Below are 27093 nucleotides of genomic sequence, written 5' to 3'. Positions count from 1 at the left end.
CAACAGCCTCAACAGTAATGGCAATTTTCATTGTTCCCATTATAAGATACATTAACACTGACATCATTAGGTGCTGGAGTGGGTTTCATTCCTAAACAATATGAAGTGCTTGTATAAAATACATGGTTGTGACTTAAAAAAATGTTGAAAACCAAAAACCTTTTTTCTATTGTCTATGTCTTTCCACAATAATAAGCGTGTTGAATGTACTGTACAGTGACGCAAAAGTGAAACTAATGTGTGGCGCGATACCCATTCTCTTCACAGCAGATAAGATTGTACAATCATTTACAAAAATATAATTCTATTCTGCATTAACAAGTGACAGTAGTGATTAGTACTGGTTTAGAAGTCGACAGGACGTTAAGTGACATGAATACAGAAAGCGTAAGACATAAGAAAACAACATCAAGCAATAGTACTATAATTTATATCACTGTATTCAAAGCACACAATACTGTCCGCTCAAGTCATACATGAGCAGCACCAGACGCTCCCCATGCCCACAGCCACGTCACTCTGCTGTTTTTTTGTGTGCAGTGTGACAAAAAAGCCTGAAATCAAGCCTCAAAACTGTTGATTTACTCAAACACAACATGCATCAAACTCTCTTGGAATAATGGGTACGTTCCTTTTAGTGAAATGAAACACCACTGTAAGTTAAACCTATAATCTTTTCAAACTCAAACCTATTTAAGCATTTATAAGCAGTAATAATAAATGAATGAATGAATTATGTGTATATATATATATATATATATATATATATATATATATATATATATATATATATATATATATATATATATATATATATATATATATATATATATATATATATATATATATACACAATCGATAGATAGATAGATAGATAGATAGTAGTTGTATTGTAGCAGATATGAGGGCAGTTTATGTCTTTTTTACTGTTACTTTTCTTATGAAGCATCAATATTGTTTTACCGGTAATCAACATCTGACGACACAGTATAACATAGCTGTGATCATAAATTATCATATTTTCAGTAGTTTTGAATACATTTACAATAACACATGTGTATCTATGTATACAGTCTATGTAAACAGTTAAATGATTTATAACCTACTGTAAAATAGTTACATTGTAAGCCGATACAGTATGACGATTTAAACAGCTTTTTACTGTCATCACACACTGATTAACTGTTTTAACATCAGTAGTGAATGCTTCACTGGAGAAGTCACAGTAACAAAAACATTAACACACATTATACTCACATAATGTGTTATAAACCATTCATGTACTGCTTATAAACGCTAATGTGACCCAAAAGATATGGGGGTTTTGACTGATAAGGCAATGAAGTCACTATGTTTCAACAAAAAAAGGTGTCATTCATGTATTTAAAGTGTTGCACGTCAGTGCTTTGGCACCGACTTCTATGAGCATCACACTCATGAAATATTGAGATTATTCCTTACACCTCTCAACATAAACAACTTATAATAAATCTCCTCATCAGCATACACAAACACATACTCAGACACATAAAGTAGGCAGGGGTATCTTCACGCCACATACTTTACAGTTTCAATTTGATGAGATATATTTACTCACACTGTTCAACAGGATATGAAAAGTGTGTAAATCTGAGGAGACGAGTGAGTCGAAATCATTTAAAGCAGCATGAATGCCGAGTAAACAGAAGCCACAAAAACATATATGCTGACAGCACCACTTTTGTGCAGCTGAAGCGGTTAGAGTAATAATTTATTAGTCGACAGGCAATTAATCTCTAAAAAGTTGACAAACACAGTGATGCTGACAGATTTTCATTGTAGTGAGTCCACAGCATCATTTGGGCGGGTCCCAAATAAAAGTTGTGGGTTTTTTTTGACAAAGTGTATCGTTAAATTTCTGTTTTAAGTTATATGGTCGTTCATTGACATGAGTGAATACTGGACTGATTAGTGGTCAAGTGACTTTATTCACCAATACCAAGTTTGTAGCCTTGTTTGTTGATCTGTGCAGTGAGGAGGGGTTTTGTTGCAGCAAGGGCATTTAGTCTCTCCTGAACGCGGGATATCGTCTTCCCAATTCAATTAAACTTTATTTATAGTGCCAAATCAGAACAAACGTTATCTTACGACACTTAACATATAGATCAAAGATACATGCTCAGAGAAAAGGATGAGTAGATGGTAGTTTTTTGACAGCAAGGTTTCTTTAGTTTATTTCTATGAATTTAACACGGATTTGTTGTGCACAATGTGGCGTTCATTATCAGGGAACATAATATGGTGTGTCCCCTTGACACGTTTATAGTGGGTTTACTGCGCTCTTTCGAATTTAACCTAGCAACACCACCGCAAACACCGGCTTGTTTATGTGTTTTTTTTAAGCAAAAAGGCTCAAATATTATATACATATATAATACACATATATTAATATTTTCTGTCTTTCATGAGCAAAGTGAATTTCTTTGGGTTTTGGAGCATTAGTCAGTGGGATAGGTTGATGGATGATGTCATCGGCGATGTCGAAAAGTCATCGCCTACTGACCCCAACATTGTGAAAAGATCAATTCATGAAAGTAATTGTCAGTTTCAGCCCTAGGCTTTTGTGTCCCAGCATGACATGTTAAAAGTAACAAACATATATTATCCTTACACTTTATCTGCTTCTGCTTAACTCGAATCGACCCCCCCGACATTAACTATCTCTCCTACTGAAGTGATCTCGAGCAAGACGCAGGGTGAATCTGAGTGTGTGTAACCTCTCGGCCCACTCGTTTCGCTAGCCGCTTTGTCTTCTGTTGCCATGGAGACCATACAGCTTGTTTGATTAACCAGCTAAGCCACAGTTTGAATATAAACTTCATTATACCTTGTACAGCTTTTCATCCATATTCCCCATCAGGCACAGGATCCCTTCACTTTACATGTACAGGCAGGTTTATACCTTTAAATAGCTAAGAACGAGGAATACAAATTAAGACGTTGCCTGGAGACTGCACTGATGAATGAGGTTCACTTACTGAATCCCTACCAGCTCAAGCAGCTCTGAAGCAGACCCTGACCTCTGGACTCCCTGTGAAGCTATAAACACGTCTCCTATTTGACGAACCGTACAGCATCACAAACATGGATGGGGAGAAGTCTGAAATGTGCAAAAGAGATATTTAAAGTAACCTTTGAGGTGCACACATTTGCAGCTTTCAAAAGATTGAGTACCTCATCCTCGACAAAAACACACACACACACACACACGCACACGCACACGCACATCTCAGCTGTAGTTGTAGGTGAAGTTATACGAGCTAGGCTCCTTCGGTACGGGGGGCGGGGCTTCTGGGATGGTGATGTTCTCAAGGTCGAGGAGGCGGAGCTTCATCTCCATGCTGATGAGAGTGTCTAGGTCACTGCGCGTCAGGTCACTGCCCATCTCTCTGCCCAGCAGCGCACACATCCCGTCAGTCCAGATGCAGTACTGGTCCGAAAACATGACAAACACTCATAAACATTTACGAGCAGCTATTTGTTCTTTTTTTTTGTAGTTACACAAATCATACAAGGTTTAAGCTCTTTAGTCAAAGCAATTTCAATAAAGCCACACTGACAAAGTATCACCTTGTAAAGAGGTTATAGCAAATATGTTAGTAATGCCTATAACATAAGCATTTATTTGGAGTTGTATTTCTGGCCACCTGATGAATGTAACTCAGATATCTATTCTCGAGGGCTGTCATCGATTAAAATATTTTGCAGTTAATCGCATGATTGTCCAAAGTTAACTCGTAATTAATAGCAAATTAATCACACTTATTTTCTCTAAATCTATCTTAAAGGGATAGTTTTTCAAGTTTTAAACACTCTTATCAATATGGAAAAATATGTTTGCTTAATAAAAATTCATGTTTAATATTATTGCAATAATTAAAATATATGACAAATACTGTCCAGAATATTCTCAAGAATAACTTCAAAGGTACTGCAAGCTCAAAAAATATGCTGAAAGGGAGTACTGACCTAAATGTGACATTACTTAGTAATACTACGGCAATGTAGTGTCAAACTATCCAGCATGGTCTGCCTTTGGCAAGTGGGAGGAGGCTCTCTGCATCAACTGTATGCTTGGCCAGCAAGTGGAATTTGGTCTCCACCAAAACTGAGCTGAAACTAGTTGCCTGCTGCATCTGGAAGCGTAGCTGAAAAACCAGTGAGTATGAACCAGAGCAGTTAAGTTGCAGGCCAAAAACCCCAAACAATGCTTCTTGTGGACAGCCCGAGTGTGACGGTAAAATGGTCCTTACAGCCGAGGAGAACTGCAGAGTTGGGTGATAATTCTCTGTGGGCTAGCTGATAAAAATCATATTGACTAGTGCAGCTTTAAGCCTCGCTGTTGCTGAGCTTACCTCGTACTTGTTGGGTGCAACAAAATTGAGTGTCTCATCGGGGTCATAGAGGACAGAGAAGGCTAACTCCAGCACCTCCTGATAACAGCAAACAGGGCAAACAACACACTCAGTGACAGTAAAGAAGTGACTCGAATGACCATTTAAAAAACATGTTAAAATCATGTTACCTTGTTTTGTTTCAGAGCACTTTTTTCTTTCATGTGAGGGCAGTCTTTCCCGGTCACCACAGACTTGATGTCAGAGACGGGGACTGAGAGGGATAAAAAAAAGAAACAACTTAATAATAAGAGACATTTATTAAGGTCAGCTGACTGATGAGCTACAGTGTGGTCTGCCAGTGTCATCATGCGTGTAATTAAAAGTTTAGGAGTTGGAAGATGGAGCCACTTGATGAAATAAAAGTATCTTACTCTTGTCACTGAGCAGCTCAAAAGGCACTTCACCCTGCGGTGACTCATCGAGGTCTCCGTAGTGCAGCACTTTGTGATTGAGTGAGAGTCTGCAGAACCAAAACTTCTCTAGAAAAGAGTCAGGGAACACAATGCTCAGCTGATAATCAACAACAGCAGTACTCCTTCGGCAGAAAAAAAGTGATTGTATAGATACTGCATGTACCTTGCCTGCGGCGGTTCCCCAACTTGCGGAAACAACTCCCCTCACACAGCCTGTTGAGCCGCTGCTGCTTGATGAGCTCCAAGATCTCGGGCTGGATTCTCTCCCGCAGCTCACTTGAGGACAAACGCAGCATGAGCAACAGGGACAAACACACACACACAAACACATACACACTATTCTATTTACTACAGACTGACATGATAGGAGGGGACTGGAAGTCGTCCTGGCTCATTCTCTCTGACTGCCGCAGACGTAGAATCTCTGAATAGTTGAGGCCTCGCAGTTTATTCTTCAGCTGGTCTAAAGACGACGGCTTCATCGCCAGAGCCCTGGTGATCTGCTCACGGACCACCTGCATCACCTGCTCAGGGTTTAAGCACACACATGCGTGGGATGCATAGAAATACTTTATTGATCCCAAGCTAGGAAATTGCAGTGAGTTAGTTAAGGTGGAATAAAAACATAGACATCCTAAATATTAAAAGGTGATGGGCATGTATGCTATTTTCGTCAGTCTGCAGATATTTTGAGATCTACCTACATTGGCTTCCGGCCAATATTGTTATAGTTATAATTCATAGTTATATATATTTATAAGCCATTTTGAATCTATTTTATTTAAGAAACATTTTTATTTAATATAATTTTGTATTGTGACATTTGGCACAGGTTGATTTAACTTGGAACTTACTTTGTTTTTTGTTATTTCTTTATGGGGAAAAAAAAGAGAAAAAAAAATTATAAATATGGAGTATCGCCATTCAGCTAAAGAATATCGAGCTATGACTTTTGTCCATATCACCCAGCCCTAATACAATATAATATAATATAATGTGTACTGTGTGAAGTATATGTATACTAATAACTGTGAGTACATTTTAATCTCTGACCTTATTAAAGTCCTCAGCTGTGGCCCTCATCTCCTTCCAGGTTTTATTAAGTAGCTGGATGCAGACACAGAAGAACTCTTCCCAGGCCCGGTCGTGAGTGAAAAACATGGGGTGGTAGTCGTTGCAGCCCTCATTAGCTGCACAAAAGCAAAAATGAGATACAACATTAGTATTAGAGGCATTTTCTACTAAGTACTGTGTCATACAATTTGAGACAATACATTCTTGAGACATTCTTCCGATGGTGGAATAATAAAAGTACAGCAGCTTGATCTCGCGTCAAATACAGATCTACTTACGCAATTCTCCAACCTGGAGAATCTCGCACAACATTCGAGTGAGTTCGATGGCACACCGGCCAAAAGGACATTCATGCTTGTCCTCGCGGCTGCTGTTCTCCAGGACAATCTATCATGAGTGGGAAGACACGTTAGGGCTGACATTTCCATCTCTGTGAGATCTGCAAAGTCACGTCTGACGCCAAAACTAACCCTGATGTACGTGTCCTGGTGAACCTTGGCGAGGTACAGCATGTTGTCCAAAGCCAGCATTCCCGGAGGAGTCTGGGTGAAGTCCATGGCCGGATTCACATGGTTCTGCATTTGAAACAGAAAACGTGTGAACAGGAGTCAATAAAGAAGTTTAAAAAATGGTAAGGTTTTTTATTTAAATCTGATTATACAGCTGATTTTACAGGTATGTAGTGGATACTCACAGTGAACCCCAGCATCTTATAGTCCTTGGTATACATGGCCTTTCTCTTCTCTGTACCAGTGGGGTCATTTTCTCCATCAAAAGCAATCCTACGCAGCTCAAAAATGATGTCTCTCTGAGCCTGAATCACATCAAGCCAACATGGTATCAACATAAATGACATTTTTGACATTAGAGCAGCAGAATACTCGTGATTTTTGACAATTCTTTTGAAATAAAAAAGTCTAATCTCAGAAGAACAATAGATCATACGGTGCACATCTAAACTGTGAACAAGCACTGATGAAAACAAGCAGAAGAGTCTTTATTTTCTGGTCCACTTTTTATACTTGAGAGCGCTTTCACACCGCCCTATTTAGTTCGGTTTAATCGAACTTGAGTGTGTTCCCTAATTTGCTACAGTTCATTCATGCAGGTGGCAATGCAGCGATCGTACTGGGGTGCGCACCGGAACTAGACCAAATAAGCAGACCTAGACCTGTTAGAAGAGGTGGTCCCGGTCCAAACTAACTCTGGTGCGGTTTGTTTGTGTGGGAACGTGATCAGGTGCGCATTTTTTGACCAACCCAGCTCATGTAGGTAGCTACATGATTTATGTCACTGTGTTTATATTCTCAGCGATTGCCAGCATGGCAATTCTGACCAATCGGAGAGCAGTTCAGGATCTACGTTATTCGCCCCAGACACATCTGACCAATGAGTGAAGTGCTTTTTTTTCTTTTGTTGCCCCAAACCTTTATTGAGCCGAAGTGCAGCTACCTTTTGGTTCATTACATTGTGTGTTAGGGAACCAGACCAGCTGGGGAAAAAGAACAAACTATTATTTTTGCATCTGGTGCGCTCCAGGGAAGCGGACTAGAAATGCAGGTGTGAAAGCGCCCTTAAAGCAGATCTATCAGGGCTCTTCTTTCATTTCTCAAATGAAAGAAGGTGCTCACTGATTATTAGAATTTTAAAGATGCAGATCACTGTTCAATTAACCATTAATGTTCATTTGAGCATACCATAGATGATTTTTTTTAAATCTACAAAGCACTTCTTCTCATGACATAACATGTGGGAGAATGTTTTCACAGATTACATGGCATTATGGAAATACACAAGCCAATCCGGCCAAACAGAAAAGTCATTATCTAAATTTTTACCTGGTCATTTGGATCCATTTTGGTCATCATTCGTTCTTCCAAAAGGTTGAAGGTCAGTACCTGGAGCACATACAGCTGATGTGCCATTTCTGCTTTGATTGGTCGATTTCCTCTGATAACATGCTGGAAAAGAAGAGCACTAAGTTAACAGCAAAGCTTCTGTTTCGCTACAATTTGTGCACAAACACGCAGCACATCAAGTCACAAAGCACTGAAAGAAAAAAATAAATAAACGTCTGTAATGTTTGGAATATCATCTAAAGGCTCACGGCTGATAATGTTAATCATATTTAAGGAATGATCATGCTTCATGTATGATGCATAACGACCAGGAAAATGATGTGGCACCACTAAACACACTGTGAGAGTCCAATAGGTAATCGTGTCTCATTAACAGTGCACAGGCTGGCAGGTTTTGGGTCCGTCAGAGCAAAAGATGCTGGAGCTGCTCTAGGATGTGTTCTTGCCCCAGGAGAGCACGAGTGCAGCATCTTCCTCACTGTAAATTGCAGTGAGTTCAATCAGGCCCTGCCAGAAAAGTAGAATATAATTTTCCGAGCAGACGTCACGGACTTTGTGTGATGTCACGTTTGCTGGTTCTCTGCCACAGCTCTCCTAATGAATAAATCTCTCTCACTTTCTGAAGTGGGGGTCATTGGGATGAAACTTCAAGCCTCCCAACGACCACTAACCCCAACTATAGGATAGTCTAAAGAAGGCAGAAAAGAAATGTTTTGTATATAGGAAAATAACCAGTGTTAAATAGCCACTAGTTTCAAACACAATCTATGGGAACTGCTCAAATCCTGTGTTAACACCTGGATATCTCACAGCTGTCTGAAAGGTCAATAGCCAGTAAAGCAGAGCATCAGCTCTGCTGTGCAGCTGGAAAAGCCAGAAATACACTTTCAGACTTTCATTTCAGACTTGATACTCACATTGAGGATGATGGATCGCAGGTGTTTCTGAGCCAAAGTGCTTGCCATTTCCTGAGGGTAAAGAGATACATTACTCCAACACACAGGGCGGATGAGGGAAGGTGCTTTCTTTACACAGCGAAGCAGTGCACAGCAGTAACTTTACTCAACCTAACATAAGTGGGAATTTTTACTACTGAAATGCAGCAACGTGAGACTACATTTCCATCACTTGTTTGAACCATTTGCCCTTCACACCTTCTGCAAAACATGACACCTTCAAGTGTCAACACAGTCTGTCTGCTGATGTAGTAAGCTAATGGTTCTATCTTAATTTGCATGGATTATGCAGTGGCTGTCCGTGACACAGAAAGTGACAGAGAGCGAAGGAGGAGAAGGGCTGTGGGGGGGGGGGTGGAGAGTACAGTATGAGATGCTGAGAGATGTGTACTCACAGTGAGGTGCTGCTCCAGCGGGTTAGTATACTCCTCCTACAGGTTGAAGGGAGGGAGGAGGGACGTGGGTGTAACAGTGATGGAAAACAAAGAGCGCACACACGGACAATGAGATACAGGGATACATCACCAGCACAGCATGCAACGAAATAAGAACTTAAAACAACATAATGTCAAATAAGAACGGCAAGTGCAGCGACATACAGCCGTTTCAAAAAATTTCACGTGGCCTACATGCAGTATCAGAGGACCACACATTTATTTAGTTTTATTAGGATTTCACAACAAAGACATGTGGAATTATATCAACCCACAGAGGAAAAGGTGATCTTGAAACCACCATTTATGTATGAAAATCCCTGTGGTGTCACTGTTTATCATGTAACCTTCTGCTGAGGATGATGAAACCTGTCCAGTACTGTGAAAGACACCTGAAGTGGATGGTGTGTTGGACTGATGTGCTACTGCTATGGAAGCATGATTTTTCAGGATAAAAAGTCACTTTCATTTGAAAAAAATCAGATGCACAAATCAAAATTTTACAGAGTAATTTCACTCTAATCTTCTTAATGTTAGTACTGTTAGTGATCAGTTACAACAGAGCCAGGCACATGTATTTAACACAGAAGAACTGACTCAGTTTGCCCTCCAGTGGCCAATAACAGCAGCTGGAGATGAATGCATGTTCAAGGACGCCTGGTTGAACACACTATGCGTCATACACCCACAGTAAAATTAAGGCAAACACTCCCCCTCCTGTTCTCACAATGTCATCTAACCCTCCGCCTTCATACAAACTCTCCTACATTTTTCATTAATAATGTTTTACATTTAGTGAGGACTCTGGATTTAGGCTAAGCTTCATTTATTTTACAAAAGTTCCTCAAATCCAACCAGGAAGACTATCTTATGTTACTCATTCTAAACGTCATTATATGTCATTATTGTGCACATTAACATTCAGTCTCTCCTGATTTAAATATTTTTATTCTCAATTTGCCCAAAATATAAAGTGATGTTTTAGAATTAGGCTAATGAGGCAAATTTATGTTTTACAGTCAGTCAATGGTGTGTTTTCTTCAGCACGAATCAGCTACATCTCAGGTAGATGGTCCACCTGATGTTGTAACATTTGGCCAGATTAAAGTGATTACCACCAAAAACATTTGATCAAAGTGTTAAGACTAATTATTGAAAGAAGGAATATCCAACACAAGCAGCATTTACATTGCTATTTGTCAAACATTTCTCTTGCAGGCATTTTTCATCTCTGTATTTCCTTAAAACAGACCCCTGTCCTTCATTTCCTGCATATCCTCAGCTCGCACTTCACAAACTATTGTCACTAATTTATACATAAACTGCAATTTACTGTTAAAGTGTTGCATTTTATTGAACACTGAAATCTGATATGCAACAGGAAAAAAGTTTAGTTTGTGAAAGATAATGTGTATTCTGTTTTGAGTTAGTGTGAAAGTATAGTAATTACATTATACTTTATGAAACTGCTATTTTGTTTTAACAAAGCACTTTGAATGACCTTGTTGTTGAAAGGTGATATACGATTTCTTTAGTATGCTATTGGATGTATTTATCAAGTTTCTACTGTTTCAACTTTTATTCTTGTTCTTCACTGTTTTTAGCTTTAGAATTGACCTTTTTAATGGAAATCCACTGGAATCACAAATTACCCTTGGCTAGAAAGGTCCAGGTCCTTCACAAGGGCTTCTGTGTTTTGTTGCTGGTGTGTGTGCACTACTTTTTAAGTGTTACTGCGTTGATTGGAGCTGGAGGTGATAAAGGAATATGATAAGGCAGCTGGCCACTATTTCCAGGTTAGTTAAAACCCGCCCACTCCTGGTCGTCTGTCGGTCTCCCTCTCCCCTGGCTGGCACCACATCCCGTTACTTTTATACTTTAGTTGATTTTTGCATCATTCTAGTTGGTAATGGCAGCATGTTTCCCTAACAGCATCAACGTTTTTGCGACATTTGTTAAAATGAACCAGTTTAAAATAAAATCCCAGTCTTTCAGTTTAACCCTCGCGTGTGTGTATTTTTTTATGGTCTCAGAGCCTGGCCATAACAACTCTGATAAATAAGCTAATAATAATAAATAAATAAATAAAAAAACATGATTAACACATACAAATCAAATTTAAACATGGAGAACCATAATTATAAACTTGACACACAGGACAAGTGACACTGACTGTATGACACAGGATGAAACACTGCAGTACGCTAGTTTGCTGTGTGAGCTGGGACAGAAGTTATCACTGCAGGGTGAGCGGAGCGCAGACGAATGAGACATTATGATGAGTAACATACTGGACGGACAGAAGCACTCACTCCTTTAGTCCTTGTACGTTTGCCTCTGCTACAAAGATATTTCAGAACCAGAATGCATCTGTTTAGGATGTTTCTGTCTGACTCTTAAATCAAACAGCGCCAGGTTTCACTTCATCTCAGTGGATCGTTTCACAATCTACAGCTCATTGTAATATAGAGTACCACTGGCTGGCATCCAGTCCAATCGTTGAGTTTAATAGAAACAAGCACTTTTTAATGAGTTTAGCAACATGAATCCTTAATTACAGCATTCTGTTCGGATCCTATTGAAGCTCTTTGTCTGTTTGGCACAAACATTGTGTTTTTCTGCTGAGCTATTCTGAAATAACTGCAGCACAACAAATGGCAAACTTCATAGGAAAAGCAAGTACTATTTTGGGTGATTGTGTTATTACAGCGATGTGTGTGGGACAGAATCATGACAGCTGGCAGCAGGCAGTCTAATTCATGAGATTAGCTTTAGTAACTAACTTACTGCTGCAAACATTAGCAGCCAGGGTGAGGCAATATCTGCAGCTCTCTAACGCCAAACAACATGCCACCATTTTAGAATAATGACAGCCTATTATGTATGGGTGTAATGTGTAATGTGAGGATGGTGCATTATTAGTATTCTAACAGTCTTTTCTGGATTACAGGATACTGCGCTGTGAGTGCTGGGCACTGACCTGCCGTCTGTCCTCTGGTGCCTTCAAGAAAAGAGCATTGATGAGGGCGATGGCGTAGGTTTGGATCTCCTGGTTTGACCTGCAGGAATATCAAGCATCGTAACAACCAGTTAGAAGCATTATGCTCCACAAATGTCCATACAGAGTTTAAAATAAAGACTAACTGCTATGCTACATAACAATTCCCCTTACTTCTACTGCTGTCCCTACTAATACCTGAGATGGGTGCAGGATTTTTAGAAGCCTATTTTTTATGTTCAGTTTGGAATATTTGGACTGTTGTTCTTAATTTTGTTGTACAAGCAGTTAAACTAAGATAATTTTGGAAATCTTAAAGAACATTGGCATTATCTTGATTACATAAAAAGGTCAAAACAAACCAATTAGTACCAATTTCAGTCAAAAGCAACTGGACTTGGTTATTGTCCAGGAAAACGTTTCACCTCTCATCCAAGAGGCTTCATCAGTTCATTTATGCATCTGACCAGGCTGGGACTGGTCCAACTAACTGGTGTGGAGATCCAGATATTTAACCTCAGCCTGGTCAGATGCGTACATGAACTGATGAAGCCTCTTGGATGAGAGGTGAAACGTTTTCCTGGACAATAACAAGTCCAGTTGCTTTTGACTGAAATTGCTTTGGGGATAACGATGACCTGGACAAATGAGAACATTCACAGGCTTAAACTAATTAGTAGGATCAGTCAATTGTAAAGTATTGCCCAGTTATACCAATTAAAGCATAATCCTCTGTGCCATTGAGCTGCATTGTTCTCCAGAAACTAAGAGCTGCTGTAAATAATAATTTAAAAAAAATTATTGGACCCCTTACAAGATAGAGAATATACTGTGGGCCCCTCATGTATGTTTATTGAAATAGTTTGAAATTTTTCACACCTCTAGTTATTATGTGACCTATCACACCTAAGTTATGTGAAAGAACACCACAAGTCAAAAGAAAGATATTTGACATGTAATAAACACAATAAGAGTTATAGATTTGTTAGATTAGAATGTAATATATGAACTATTCGAGATTTGATACACTTAAATATTATTCATTTAACTATGGAGCCTTTTGGAAAAAACTAAAAATAATATTATGATAATTTAAATGAATGAATCGGGAGTGCCTCAGACCCCATTAGAGCACCAAATGTATATTAATCCGCTGCATGAAGTAGTCCCTATTAAGTGCGCTACTGACTAACTGTTTGGGTCACATATTAGACATCTTCTTAGAAACCAATGGGCTCAAGGCTGAGAACCACAAACAGGATAGAGAAGCAGCATTGTTGGCTTTTGGGTCTTTTTTCAGGGGATTTGTTGACAATAATAAAATACAGAATAACACCAGCCCTGGTGTTTGATTAAGGTCAGCTAAGCATCCTGGACACACCCTTTAAATAGTGCCACAAGTCAAATATCGTGGCAACTTTCTAATATTTTATTTCCTAAGTTACCCCACACGTCTACATTCACTCAACCCCTCCTCCACCCGCTCAAATCAGAGTGCATGACGCCCCTGTGCATGTGTGTGTGCTCACACTTGCAGGTGCCCGATGAGTTGTCCCACGGTGATCTCCTGTGCCACCCGATGATAGAGGCTGTGGCTGTTGAGGACCATGCTCTCGAGGATGGCTAGAGAGCGCTGCAGGATGGACACGTCCACCATCGGCTGGTTCACATAGCCGGCAATCTGAGTGACAGTGAAGAAGATAACTCTGAATCTTTAACATCATCAACTGTGTGTTTCCCTCTCCTTATGAAAACATAAATCTATCGTTAAATAAAAATCCAGAGTCCAGAAAGTTTCCCCGAGTGACTTTCAAGGCCACAAACTTTTCAAAAGAAAACGTAGTCACATACTGTACACACTGAAGAAGCTTGAAATAGTTTGTGGAGTTGCTAGGCAACGGCACCCACTCATTGCCAGCAGGTAGGAAGAAATGTAAAGTAATTAAATAAAAGCTTATGAATAAAAAGGAATACAAAAAGACAGACCGTGACATTTTAAACAGTGTAGATTTGTCCAGTGGGCTCTTGTGTGAAGCTAATGTGTCGGATTAATTGCTCTTTAGTTGATGGAGGTACCTGTTTGATGAAGGAGAGGGAAATCAAGTCCCAGGACACAATGCCATGATCCATTAGCTCCAGGAAAGCAGTGAGAGTGAAGGCGAGCATTTCCCCGAAGCTGAAGGAAGCAAAGAACAGTTAGCAGAGGCCTTTTCACATCATGTGACCTGAAGAAGTAAAAATATCATCGCTTTCAGAAAAAAATGAATTTGTGCTCACTGGGTGCCACTCTCAACAAGACGTGCCAGCGTCCCAATGCCCTCCATATTGATGAACTCAGCTGCAAAGGTTGGGTCCGCGGACAGCTTGGCGAGCTCTTTTAGAGCCTCCAGGCGAGCGTCGATACCATGGGACTGGATCCTCTCCAGGAGCTGACGAGCAGCACGAGCCTGACAGACACAAAAAAACATCACTTTTACGATGTTTACTTACCTTATCTTACCATTCACTGAATTATGATTTAAAGGCTATACATCAGGTCATTTGCGAAAGGTATGTTGTATTATACTGTATGTTATGTATCCTTTCTTTTTCAGTCTCACGCATTTGATCACTGATGCACTGTCTCCATATACTTTTAGTGCCAAATCACTATAATGTCAAAGCGCCAACTGTTTAAATTTCACTAATTTTCACACACTTTTTATGTTGTTATGAAGTTAACTTTTTTCAGCTTTGCATTTCAGGGCGTACTCACACTGTCCATCCGTACTGTGCCCCAAGACGTTTCACGGCTAAAGTCTAGTCTAGTGAGTGCAACCGTAGGAGCGGTACACTTGCCGGCCACGGCCCGTTTGAGAGAGGTGGGCTTTTGTAAAGCACGTTTGCACATGTACAAGCGTGCGCACGTGTACGAGCACGAGCACGAGGCCTATGACGGTTCTGACGTCATTTTATGTGCGCCTGTTTGGACATAGAAAAAAAGAAGGACGGACCATGCGCGGACATTTAAAAAAATGGCGGGGAGTACCCTAAAGCACGGCGGGGCATGGTACGGATGGACAGTGTGAGTGCGCCCTCAAGGAAACTTTAAGACTTTTTGTCTGTCCTTGTCTCTATCTGTCCAACTGTCCAACTGTCTGTCTTTTCTATCTTTCTTTCTGCCCAACCGGTCAAGACAGATGTCCGTCCTCCAAGGAGCTGGGTCTGTTCGACGTTCCTGCCTGTTAACAGGAAGGTTTTCGTCGCCACTGTGTGCACAAGATTGCTGAATTAATACTGTATATAATAACTATAATAATTGTAACAATTTTTATTAAAGATGTGTGAGACTGTGTGTGTGACTTCTTGCTACTCATGGGGGAATTGTTAGGTCTATGTAAATCATAAATGAGTCATAGAGTGAGGTCTGTACCTACGCTATATGTAAAGTGTCTTGAGATAACTTCTGTTATGATTTGGCACTGTAAATACAATATAATTTGAGTTTTACCGGTGTTGAATTAATTTGAGTATACAATCCTTCAAAAGCACAGGATTTGTGTAATGACAGGTGGGTCTGAAATGTCACTGCAGCTTCAACTCAACACTGTTAACAAAGCCTGTATGATAAAAATGTTACCTGCCTTTGTATGGAGTATTAATTTGTGTTACAACTACTTTGAATATGAAAAGTTAAAAGCTGAACAAGGAGCCGGCCAAGAAAAAGACCCAAGTTGTAATATATCAAAAATGACTGTTCTCAGTGCTGTTCTCAAAATGGCTCTTTATATTCAGGGTGCTCTCAGGGTACAAAACACTCTGTACTGCATACAAACTGATACGGGTAAAACGACCTGAACCAGCCTGTTGTGTGTGTGGAAGGGTGGGAATATTAGACAGAATGTCTTATCATAAATTATGACTGAGTGTGTTGAAGGCTGTTATCAACCATGGCAATCATATCAACCCCTTTCATGCTTTTAAAAGCAGTGCTCTCCCACCATCATGTGTTGACACTCGAGCTATTGAGTAGAGACAAGCGTGTCTAAAGAGGCAACTTTCAAAATGCAAAAAGTGCATAAGAAGAGTTTGGTGTGTTAAGTCAAGAAAATTGAGGGAGTAGCCAAAATAAACAAGATTGTACAAAGTTACTGATTGTACAAATAGCTCAATGTATGTTAGTTTATTTTATTAAGTGTAAGTCTGGCAAAAATGGACCCCATTGTCTTTTTCAGCATGAAAATACATCAAATACGTTAAGGTTGTATGGACTACCTGTCAATATGGCCCTACCAGTAAGGCACAGATTTGTAAAACAGTCTTTTTTAATAAACTCCAAGTTTGCTAACTACGTGGTGCTTCGTTTTTATGTGTAGGGATCCTAATTATGCCATTGCAGAGGTTTGATGTTATTTTGAGCAGTATTAGTGATGCCTTAAAAAATGCTGTTTTGGATGGTTTAGCGCACCACCTCGAGCTAATCAGTGTTAGCTCGTTGGGGCTGTTAGCGTCTCTCCAGGTATTCCTTGTTTATGGTTGATAAATTAAAAAAACTGTCTCAATGGCTTATTTGATGTATTTTCATGCCGAAAAAAACCATGTGGTCCATTTTTGCCGGACTTACACTTTAAGGAAATTACAATTTCAAAACGTCCGAATAAAGACACAACTAAACAGGAGCAAACAGAGCTGACTCACAGGAGAAATGGCTAATCGAAGGATGGTCCCGTTCTTGATTTCGCCACGGCTCTATAAAGATAACAGGGGAAGAATGTTTCTACATGTTCAACACTCATTTACAACGGCATCAACACAAGCTTAGGAGGAAAACAGTGACGCTTACCTGCTCAGTGATATAAAGCTGAGGGCCATCTGCATAACGCAGAGCAAACTGCTCGGAGCCCGATAAAGACCAGCTGAGGAGGAGGACAGAGTGAAGAGGTCTGTTTAGAAGTCAAAATCATTAAGTGTTGGATACCAACTAAAGAAGCAGTGGGATATAAAGTAAACTCTTTTAATGCAAAATTATATTGAAAGTCACATTGCTCCCTCCAGCAGAGTGGCAACACAGAGAGTTTGTGGAGAAGTATTCAGTGGGTGTTCACACTAAAGTGCAAAGAATTCTCGGTTTGAAATGGAAAAAGGGCGGCAGTGGGCAGATGCAGCCAAGGGGTGGATAAATTTAATATTCATCACTAAAGTACATGATAAAACACAAAGACTAAAATGAAGCACAAATCCCTTGCGAAGACAAAGGCAGACATGATGACAGATATAATGGGTAAGAATGGTTATGTAAGGTATCAGCAGTCAGATCTCATCTCTGTGTGTGAACAATTGGAATAATGTAATTCAACTGGTTTCTACACAACTGCACAGACAGGACTGGACTTCACAAATTTAACAGCTGATATTCTATTTCTTTACTCTTACATCTAGCCTGGTAACAAATCTACCAAACTCATGGTTCATTTGTTCCAGCAGATAAGTCTGGCCCCTCTCCCATTCCAGGTTTGCGTGGTACGGACCAATCACAACCGTTCATCTCATGTGCTGTGGATTAAAGACGATGACTGACAGTGGCACAGAGTTTCAGGCTCACATTACTCAAACTCTCAAACTAGACAAGTATGACTCCGTATTCTGTTACTGTATTGCCTATTTCTCACATACAAGATTTTCAGAAATGCATTTTAGGTAATATTTAGCTGTAATTTAAGTGTGTGACCCGTCACCTATTTTTAGGCAAATTTTCCACTAACCAAGCACCACTGTTTCTTGCTGTGAGTGGTTGTAGGTCTATGGAATTGAAACATCATGACCTGCACTGTTGATAACACCCCTTGGAAATCGAAAACTAACTGAGATGGAATCACCAGACTGATAAGCATTTGTGATGAGTCTGGTGATGCATCCCAAAATAACGTCCATAGAGGTTGATTGTGCTATCAGCTTAATACAACCCATATTTAGGTGTGTTGTTAGGCAGCGGCCTCTAGTGAGTATATAAATTACGGGAGGAGCCAAGAAGAAAGTTTTCACAAACGTATATCCACAATAAGTTTTGTTGCCTACACAAAACCAAGTATTTGTTTCACAATGTTAACCACGTGTTTAAAACTGCCACCATGCGACCGATTTACAACGTTTAATAGAACGATAATATATGTAATTTTGGGAGTCACTGATAAACAACCTAGTCTGTCGTTTAGATATCAGAACTGTTTCAGACTTACATAATAGATGTGCAAACATTTTCTCAAATTTTTCAAATATTCAATAATTTTGATATTAAATAGGAAGTCATGCACAATAAAAAATCATCAGGACAATATTAAAGTGTGTGGGAGTAATGCTTACCCATCACACACTTCCCGTATTATTGAGGACAAAGGTCTTTTCTGCAAACAGAAAAAACATTAACATATAAGATGACAACGTTACAATGACAGCTTGCTGCATGACCACATACTTTAAAATAGCAAAAGTCTTTTACTTATAAATGGTTATTTATTATAACAACCATTAGAGTACTTACCCGTATTCTGCATAACTAAAACCCATTTCGGCATTACTCATGCCTTTCACATTAAAAACTAATTAAAGCACAATTTTCCCCTTCAATGATCAAAATATTTTCTAAAGGTTAAGCCACCAACAGCTAGAGCAAGTTAATAGACTTGTTTAATGTCACGTTTTACACAAATACAGACCTGGTCCATCTCTATAAGCTGAGCATTGGCACCAGGCCATTCAATAGCCACCTTCACAATGTCGGCTGGGGGCGGCATGGCTGTCTTATCGCAGCACACTACAGAAGAAAGTTGTTAAAACACTATGGAACACTTTCTACTTCACCTCCTGAACACTGAATTATAATTGTATGTGACAAATGAAATTAAACTGACAAAAAATGCTCACTCACCTGTTGAGAATGTACAAGTATTATTTCATTATTATAACTCAGTGCTTTCCTTATTCTGCACTCCTACACGTTGGGTTTTCAGTCTAATGATTGATAAACTTCAGAATAATATGAACAAAAGGTTATACATCACCTGATGGCGGAGTGTTGAGGGGGTCAATCACTCTCACAGCTCTGCTGAATAAACCGCTGAGTCAGCTCCCCTGTGAACAAAAAAACCCACACAGCGGTTGTGTCGGTGAAAAACTTTTCCTTAAAGCCCTGAAGCTCAGTTTGCTCAATTTGTGCCTTTTCTTTCCTCTGAACTCAATCTGTCAATGAAAGTATCAATAAGCATGACTATTATACAACTGGGCTCTGGGTTTGCTATGCTTTGTTGCTCATTATTTCTAATAAATATTCCAATTATTCCCCATTTATGTTGCATCTTTCTTTCTTTTTGAGACATTTAAGTATCCAACCAAAGTTTTTTTGTTCCAATCATCGATGCATCTTGCACAGCTTGTCAAACTGGGTTTCTGTTGTGGGGAAATATAAAAAAGACACAACTTTAATATGTAACACGACTCAAAATGGTGGGATCTGTACAGTCCTATATTATTGCCCAGTTTTCGCTCATCACAGATACATATTTGTTGGTTCGGCCAAATTTCTAACACTATATCAGCTGATAGACTGTATTTGTTTGTTTGTTAACTTGGACCTCCCTGGTGTCCATGCATAAAAACTCAACACCAACATACAACATACACGAACACTCAACAACACAGCCCATTTACGTCTCACCCACAATCCAAATTCCCCTCACACCCACCCAGAACCCCCTAGATTCCCAACACAGACACAGAACTCTCAACTTCAAAGGAAAATCCCTCTGACAAAAACGATAATCACCAACAATAACCAGAGAAAAACTACTTTCAATTAAATTAAACAAAACTCTGTTTCCACCAGGTAGGAAAGCACCCATTGGCGCAAAATAAAAACCAACAGAACGAAATAGACTCAACACAATGAAACAAGATCCCTGTGAAGGTTCACACCGAAACAATAAGCCCATATAAATTGATTTAACTACAGTATGAGCCTCAAAATCCCATATTGGTTGAGCACTAGGAGTCTGTGAAAGAAAAAGCCATTATAATATCACAACTTCTTATCGCCTGGCAGGAGTCACAGAATTGACTTTCTAAACATTTTGCATTTGAGCAATGAATGAATGAATTGACAAGTAAATCATAAGTACAGCATGCCCCAAAGGCTGTGCAGAGATAGCTACAACTTGGAATATGACTGTGTGGCCATTTGCTGTCAAATTACTTTTTTATTGCTAACTGTCATGTAGATCACATATTTATACTAATACAATTTTTAAAACTTTTTAATTTACATTTGTTTTGTTCCCTAAAACACAAGAGTCAGAGGAACACAGCAGCGACCGGTCTTTGGCGACAGACAGAGACCTCTCTCTCTCTCTCTCTCTGCTCCGACATGAGAGTCAGCATGAAAAGCTGTCTGAAAGACTATGCAGGTGATTGGAAGTTGGTGGCAAAGGTGAGAAAAGACAAGTGCTGTTCTCAAAATGGCTCTTTATATTCAGGGTGCTCTCAGGGTACAAAACACTCTGCATACAAACTGATACGGGTAAAACGACCTGAACCAGCCTGAATCAACGACCGGATTCCCGAGAGGTTTACGTAAATTTATAGCACTGTGAGTTTGTCTGATTCTATAAATACGTTCACCTGTCAGTCAACAATGGCTCTGATGTTTGACATTGTCATCCTTTGCTCATCCGTAAAACAAAGAATATTTCGCTGTCAAACACAAGTTTATTCTTTTGATATAACAGCCTTAGTTGGCAGCGTATTTTTGCACAGCAGCTGCTGGCTCTTCATGAAGACATCTCAAAATTGGAATTAAACCTAAGTTGTGGCACGATGAATAATAATAAGCATGCCCTGAGAGCTTTTATCTCAATAACTTTGAGCCTCGGGATCGTAGTATTGTCTTTTCCACATAATATGTCACAAATTAAAGATCAACACACTGAGATAGGGAGATATGTCAGTAAAATCAACAACAAACAAATTTAAGTTGGAGTCTGCAAACGATACAGAGTGAAACCGTTAAAGTGAGATTTCAAAAAGCCATCTGATGGACTGCCTCTGCATCTTCAAGCAGGCTGCTCGTCACATCACATAACCTGTGATCGCACAGTCCTTTCTTGTAGAAAAATGAAGAATGTTTTGCGCAGGTTCTGGTGCTAATCAACATTTTTGCAGCACTGACATTTAACTAAACATTTGCACAGCAGCATAATAGCAATGTTGTTTTCTATGCACCATAGTTGTTGCTAGTTTTGATACTAAAAATAATGAGAAATTGTTGGCTGAAACACTACAAAAAGCAATTAACTCTTCAATACCTCTGTTCAATATTATCTGTAAAATAATTACAGTTCTGGTTTGACTTCCCAACACTATCATGCAGTCAAATGTAATAAACATTCAAGAGGTGATATTAGGTGTACATTTGTTTTTCATATCCTGTTACTAATTACATTACGATGGTTCTGATAAGTTAATAGTATAAAGTATCTTGTTCATAGTAATACTCCGCAGATTGGTCTATTCCTGAAAGCTGCAGCCCTGACAAGAGTCTAAAATTTGGTTTTACACATTTCAGATCACTAGCTATACTATAAATGTCGGCCTCAACGCATTGGCCATTTTAAAGACATATTGCCATGCATAATAAAAATGGATTTACATTTTTATTGTGTGATCACCTGCATGTGATCACCACAGCACTTCTACTCAGTTGTCTTCATACTGATAAATGATTTGATTCTACAGCATAGTCTGGATATGAGTGGTTTATGTGAAACCAAGGCTTACACCAAAACTTAGGATCAAATTAAATTTCCCAACCTGACTTCGCTCATGGCCATGTTTCTCGGGTTACTCAACAAGGTGGGAGAGACTCTTACATTAAAACCAGCTCCATCAACTACGAAATTCCTCTTCCAGTGAAACAAATAACTTGTAAATTACTGGTGTTTTCAATATAATAATATTCCTCTTTGTAGAGCCTTTTTAGCTTTTCTGGATGTTTTTTATTCCGCTCAGTGTGTACATGAACCTCCTCAGTGCAGTGGTGACACCCTGGGATAGAGGTTTCTGCTCTGACTGTCCCCTCTGTCACATCCTTGCTGTTGGGTCACGTTTTATTATATTTGAAGTGACGCTCCTCTGTCCTTGCAATGTTGCCACTGGTGTTTTCACCACTCGCAACATTGGTCCGTCAACTTTAATTGTATTTTGTGAGTGATTGCCTGTGGTTCTGGCTCCTTTTCACCGCAGTGACAGGACCTGTCAAAATGGTACTAGAGACTAATACGCAGTCCGTTCTGATCTTCTGGACTCAGATGCACTTCTTTCTAGTAAAACAAGATGTTCGAGAGGCCGACACCGTGGTTTAACGATAAAACACGTGCCCTTGAGCAGGCCTGCAGGAGATAGGAACTAGAGCTTTGATTCTCTGCCCGAACACGATTGGGCCAGGTCGGGCTGTAATTTCTCACAATTCTCAGGCTTGAATCAGGTCGGAGAAACCATAACTGATTTAATGAGTCATTCGCAGTTTCACTGTACCTGCCGTGTGTACTTAGACTTGCATGGCTTAATCTTTGAGACAAGCAAATGCTACTGGCAGGATCAACCAGGTAGCCCCCATCGTCCGACTGCTGTCTGTGGCTGGCATTTTAAAATATGTAGGATAAAATCAGCAGATAAAACTGGAAAATTCATGTTTTTGTTCGGGTTCATCATGTTCATAGCTCTTATTGGAACCTAAATGATGTAAAATAAAACTGTTAAGTTTGTCGGTGTGTATTCTCTCTCTCTCTCTCTCTCTCTCTCCCTCTCTCCCTCTCCCTCCTGTTAATGAGTTGTTATAGCTTAGCCTCTGGTGTGTTTCTGTAGTCTGTTCTCTTTCCAAATATTTTTGTTACCATGATCCTGATTGTCAATAGTGTAATTTTACTATGTTTGTCTATTCTGTACACACATCTATTGCATGTCTGTTCATCCTGGGAGAGGGATCCCTACTCAGTTGTTCTCCCTGAGGTTTTCTCCCTGTTGACAGGGTTTTGGGGAGTTTTTCCTGTCAAGGGACAGACGTGTCATATCCCTTTCACGGAAATTTGTGATTTTGGGCTAAACATGACTCAACCCCCTGCAATTGAGTCAGCATGCAAAGATCTCTTGAACTGTCACACCTGCAGTTGTTATAAATTAGTGTGCTTCTCCCGCTATGACATTTTGAGGGGCTCAGGACAGGACAGATGCATTCTGATGGCAAACACAAAGGTAAGTGATGGGAGCTGTTTTCCATCTTTAATACTGTCATTGCCTTTTCTCTACAGCAGGGCTCTTCAACGGGGTTTTTTTAGGCCAAGGACCCCTTAGCTGGAAGAGAGACGAAGAAGGGACCCCTACTACAAATATTTTATTAAATTGAGTTGCATATTAAATTGGGCCTCACAGCTAGGGCGGCCTTTACAATACTGAGATTACATTGTTCATTATTATTATTATTATTACTGTACTTTAACTTTTTCAGCACATAGCACTAGTGCTACAGAGGCACAGGACCACAGAGTTGTAGCACACCCTAAAAAAGCCTGTCACCTCTACAGAGGACAATTAATGCAGCTCATCTCTTACACAGTAACATCCGGAAGTGTAATTCATATATACATAATGTAATACAATTATAGAGAACACACACACACACACACACACACACACACACACACACACACACACACACACACACACACACACACACACACACACACACACACACACACACACACACACACACACACACACACACACACACACACACACACACACACACACACACACACACACACACACACACACACACACACACACACACACACACACACACACACACACACACACACACACACACACACACACACACACACACACACACGTTAAACATACATGATGAAGGCACATTGAATCATTCAGCTTAACGTATCTGTGCATGGCTACCTTGACTTTTATCTTATCATCAACGTTTGGTAAATGTAATTATTTTTTCACAAATGTGTCTTTGCTAATAATACGTTGCATTAATGTTAAAGGTTGAGATGTAGAATGAGCAGAACACCGCCAGCGGTCAGCCTGCGCCATGTCAAGTGATGAATCTCTAATCAATTAATTTTACAACAGAATTTAACGATAGCCAGTCTTCAACTGGAAGTCTTTCTTTGAGTGGTGTGTAATCGATTAGCTACCTCTCAACTCAAAATGATTCCTTGTTACTGTAGCCTGATGGGTGTAAGCAGACCAGCAGAGGTTTGCACAAAGAAAGCTGTCAACTTAAACTCTATTTCGTCCATGGCCAGCCTACAGTAGCTGCGCCGAACAACAGACAACCCTGGCAACCCCGCAACGCCCAGCGCTATTGGCGCGTACAATGGAAACAGAACGTAACAGAAAGTCAGTGTCAAACCAAGTCCCCAGGACAGACGCCCGTATGCCACCGTGGGCTCGCCTGTTAAAGTGGCCGCACATTCGCCCATTCACTCCCATTCAGGCGGGGCAGAGGAGATCTCTACCTAATTGTTTTTTAGATACCAATCGAAAGGCTCATGATTATCTTCCGACCCTCTACTAAAAAAAATGTACGTATTCATAATTTTAGACCAAAATGGAGTTATGGGCATGAGTAGGAGTGTGGCTTAAAAAAACGTAGTGAAACTCCTCCAGTGGCGTAGGTCCCGTCTCTGTAACACTGCTGCTCACACTTTTAAAACATTGTGCCCGATATTTTTTTCCATAGTTTATCTCAAGGACACAGTAAAAGCCTTGCTCGTACTTGGCGCTCGGGCAAGGTTGTCTGGAACGCAAAGATTTCTTACATCCGGTCGGTAAGTCCTCCCACATTCACGAGAAACAAAAATGGCGCCGTCCTCAGGGGAGCCTGCGTCACTGCTTTCCATAGGAATGAACGGGGCGCCATTTTAGTACGCTGTCCATTATTATTATTATATGTCCATGTGTCCAACCCCTCAAAAAAATATATTAACTCAAACTAAATGTACTTATTATGGAAAAGCAACACTTTCATTCTGTACCCCTCAAAACGCCCCACCATGTGTGCATTGTTATTGTTTTAAAAACAGCTTTAAATCAAGATTAAATGTATTCAACCTTTAATGTATATCTTCAGATGTATTTTTGAATAAAAAAAACGTTTCAAAGATTATGAAACATGTGGAGGACCCCCGTTGAAGACCTCTCTACAGCGTTGTCATGTGACCGTACAGTCTGTAACTGTCGCTGCAGCGGTAGCTTAGCAACAACTGCGATGGAGCCTGAAAGAAACCCGGTGTCTCAAAAGACCCCTCAACTTCTTCTGTCCCCCGACAGCTACTTTCCACCGCGACCCGGATGTTTCTGGCGCCATTTTACTGTTTTTATAAACGTGGTGAGGGGCTTCTGTCGAGACTGGTTCAAAGAAAACACTCACACAATGCAGGTAACTTTTACGATAGCTAGTTAGCTAGAGTTAGTTGACTATGAGGAGTGGCGCCCCCTCTGGTTACACGATGCTTTTCAAGAGATGACTGCTCCGTTAGTGGAGAAAATACGCCAAAATCCCCTTCTCATGCAAAGATGATTAAATCAACACAAATAGTGCTTTCACATAAAACACATAACACACGTGAGATGGACCGTTTGTTGTCATAACGTGTGACCTAGCGTTGTTGTCTCACAGACGTGTGCAGCCACTGTAAATACCATCAAAACGCGCTTCTTGTATGAAAAATGATGTAAAAACAGGTTTAAGGCCTGACTGTAGGTGCTCGAACAGGCTGAAGCTACCACACACTGATGCAGCAGCTATATCCCGTTAGCGAAAACAATCACAACTCGTGATAATGTCGGAATATTAAGCATATAATAACACAGGCGGGACCACCTCTCGCTATTCTGTGTGTGAAAGTAACAATAAAGAGCAAACTCACTCGCTATAGCAGTCAGTACCAGCGTTATTCCTGAAAAAGGCGGCCAGTGTTACTCAGAGATCCAGCCAGTCTCTGCCTGCTCCTCCATTGCAGTCATGATGCAGCCCGACTCCCGGCGGATGTGCAGATGAGGATGGTGACCTGATGCTTTCTCTTGGTTTTACTGAGGATTTTACTGAAGCCTTACTTCAATGTCTGCTAATGTCGTTGCTCAGAGTTACTGTGATTTGCTGGGGCCATTGATGATGCTCTCTGTATCCCTCTCTCTCCAGTGAAAAGGAGACTCAATTCCACGCCTTGTGGGCGGGACACAATGTAAATGTCACCATCTGCTAATGAGGCAGTCTTTTTCATCTAATCATGTGTGCACCACTCAAACTGACATCTTCCTTAACTCTGGCACTGCAGCGAGGATGCCTCATCACTGTTTATGCACGGGTCGGTGCAGACAGGGTCATGTTAGTGAGTCTCAATTAAACATCCCACTATACTCAGGATGTGTAGCTATATTCTTTTCCTAATTTAAATTAATTGTAAAGTGATGCAAGTACAAATCAAGAGAGCATTACTGAATGACAGGATTTCAAACTATATAGCATATTATATATATATATATATATATATATAGTATATTGATGCCACTACTCTTGCATTTGCAAAAATGTAAAGGAGAATAAAGGTTATTTTTAAATTATTTTTTTATTATTTGGCAGTTTTCCAAGCCTTTATCACATAGGACGGACAGGAAATGGGGTGTGAGAGAGGGGGGAGACATGCGGCAAAGGGCTGCAGGTCAGAGTCGAACCTGTGTCTGCTGCCTCGAGGACCTCCAGCCTCTTTACATGGGGCCACTGTTTTAACCACTGTTCCACTGGCTGCCCCAATAAAGGTCATTTTTACATTCTTAATATATATTTTTTTATAATTTTGCTAGTTTATTTTCCCAC

At 40.1% G+C, this 27093-nt stretch overlaps 1 protein-coding gene across 1 annotated transcript; it reads right to left on the bottom strand.

Moving 5' to 3' along the window:
• Window positions 1–1223: 1223 nt before the first annotated feature.
• On the bottom strand, window positions 1224–26265 carry elmo2 (engulfment and cell motility 2). The gene is made up of 23 exons (XM_083939821.1): window positions 26147–26265; window positions 19208–19277; window positions 18863–18960; window positions 18510–18550; window positions 16993–17065; window positions 16848–16898; window positions 14448–14617; window positions 14247–14346; window positions 13700–13851; window positions 12153–12231; window positions 9134–9169; window positions 8700–8750; window positions 7762–7884; window positions 6618–6737; window positions 6394–6498; window positions 6202–6310; window positions 5903–6039; window positions 5210–5373; window positions 5013–5125; window positions 4808–4915; window positions 4565–4647; window positions 4395–4472; window positions 1224–3469 (listed from the first exon to the last, which is right to left on the bottom strand). The coding sequence occupies exons 3-23, from the start codon at window positions 18938–18940 to the stop codon at window positions 3269–3271; spliced, it is 2172 nt and encodes a 723-aa protein (XP_083795947.1). The 5' UTR covers window positions 18941–18960; window positions 19208–19277; window positions 26147–26265; the 3' UTR covers window positions 1224–3268.
• Between the last annotated feature and the right edge of the window lie 828 nt (window positions 26266–27093).

Source organism: Echiichthys vipera (genome assembly GCF_963691815.1).
Source record: "Echiichthys vipera genome assembly, chromosome: X".
Classification (NCBI taxonomy): Eukaryota; Metazoa; Chordata; class Actinopteri; order Perciformes; family Trachinidae; genus Echiichthys; species Echiichthys vipera.
This window is presented reverse-complemented; position numbering and strand designations above follow the sequence as displayed.

Coding starts and splice junctions, on each gene's coding strand:
- elmo2 (XM_083939821.1), bottom strand. CDS start 18,940: ATGCCGCCCCCAGCCGACATTGTGAAGGTGGCTATTGAATGGCCTGGT. Junction 5,374..5,902: donor CAGCTGAGGACTTTAATAAG/GTCAGAGATTAA, acceptor AACCCTGAGCAG/GTGATGCAGGTGGTCCGTGA. Junction 3,470..4,394: donor TTGCACCCAACAAGTACGAG/GTAAGCTCAGCA, acceptor TTTTCGGACCAG/TACTGCATCTGGACTGACGG.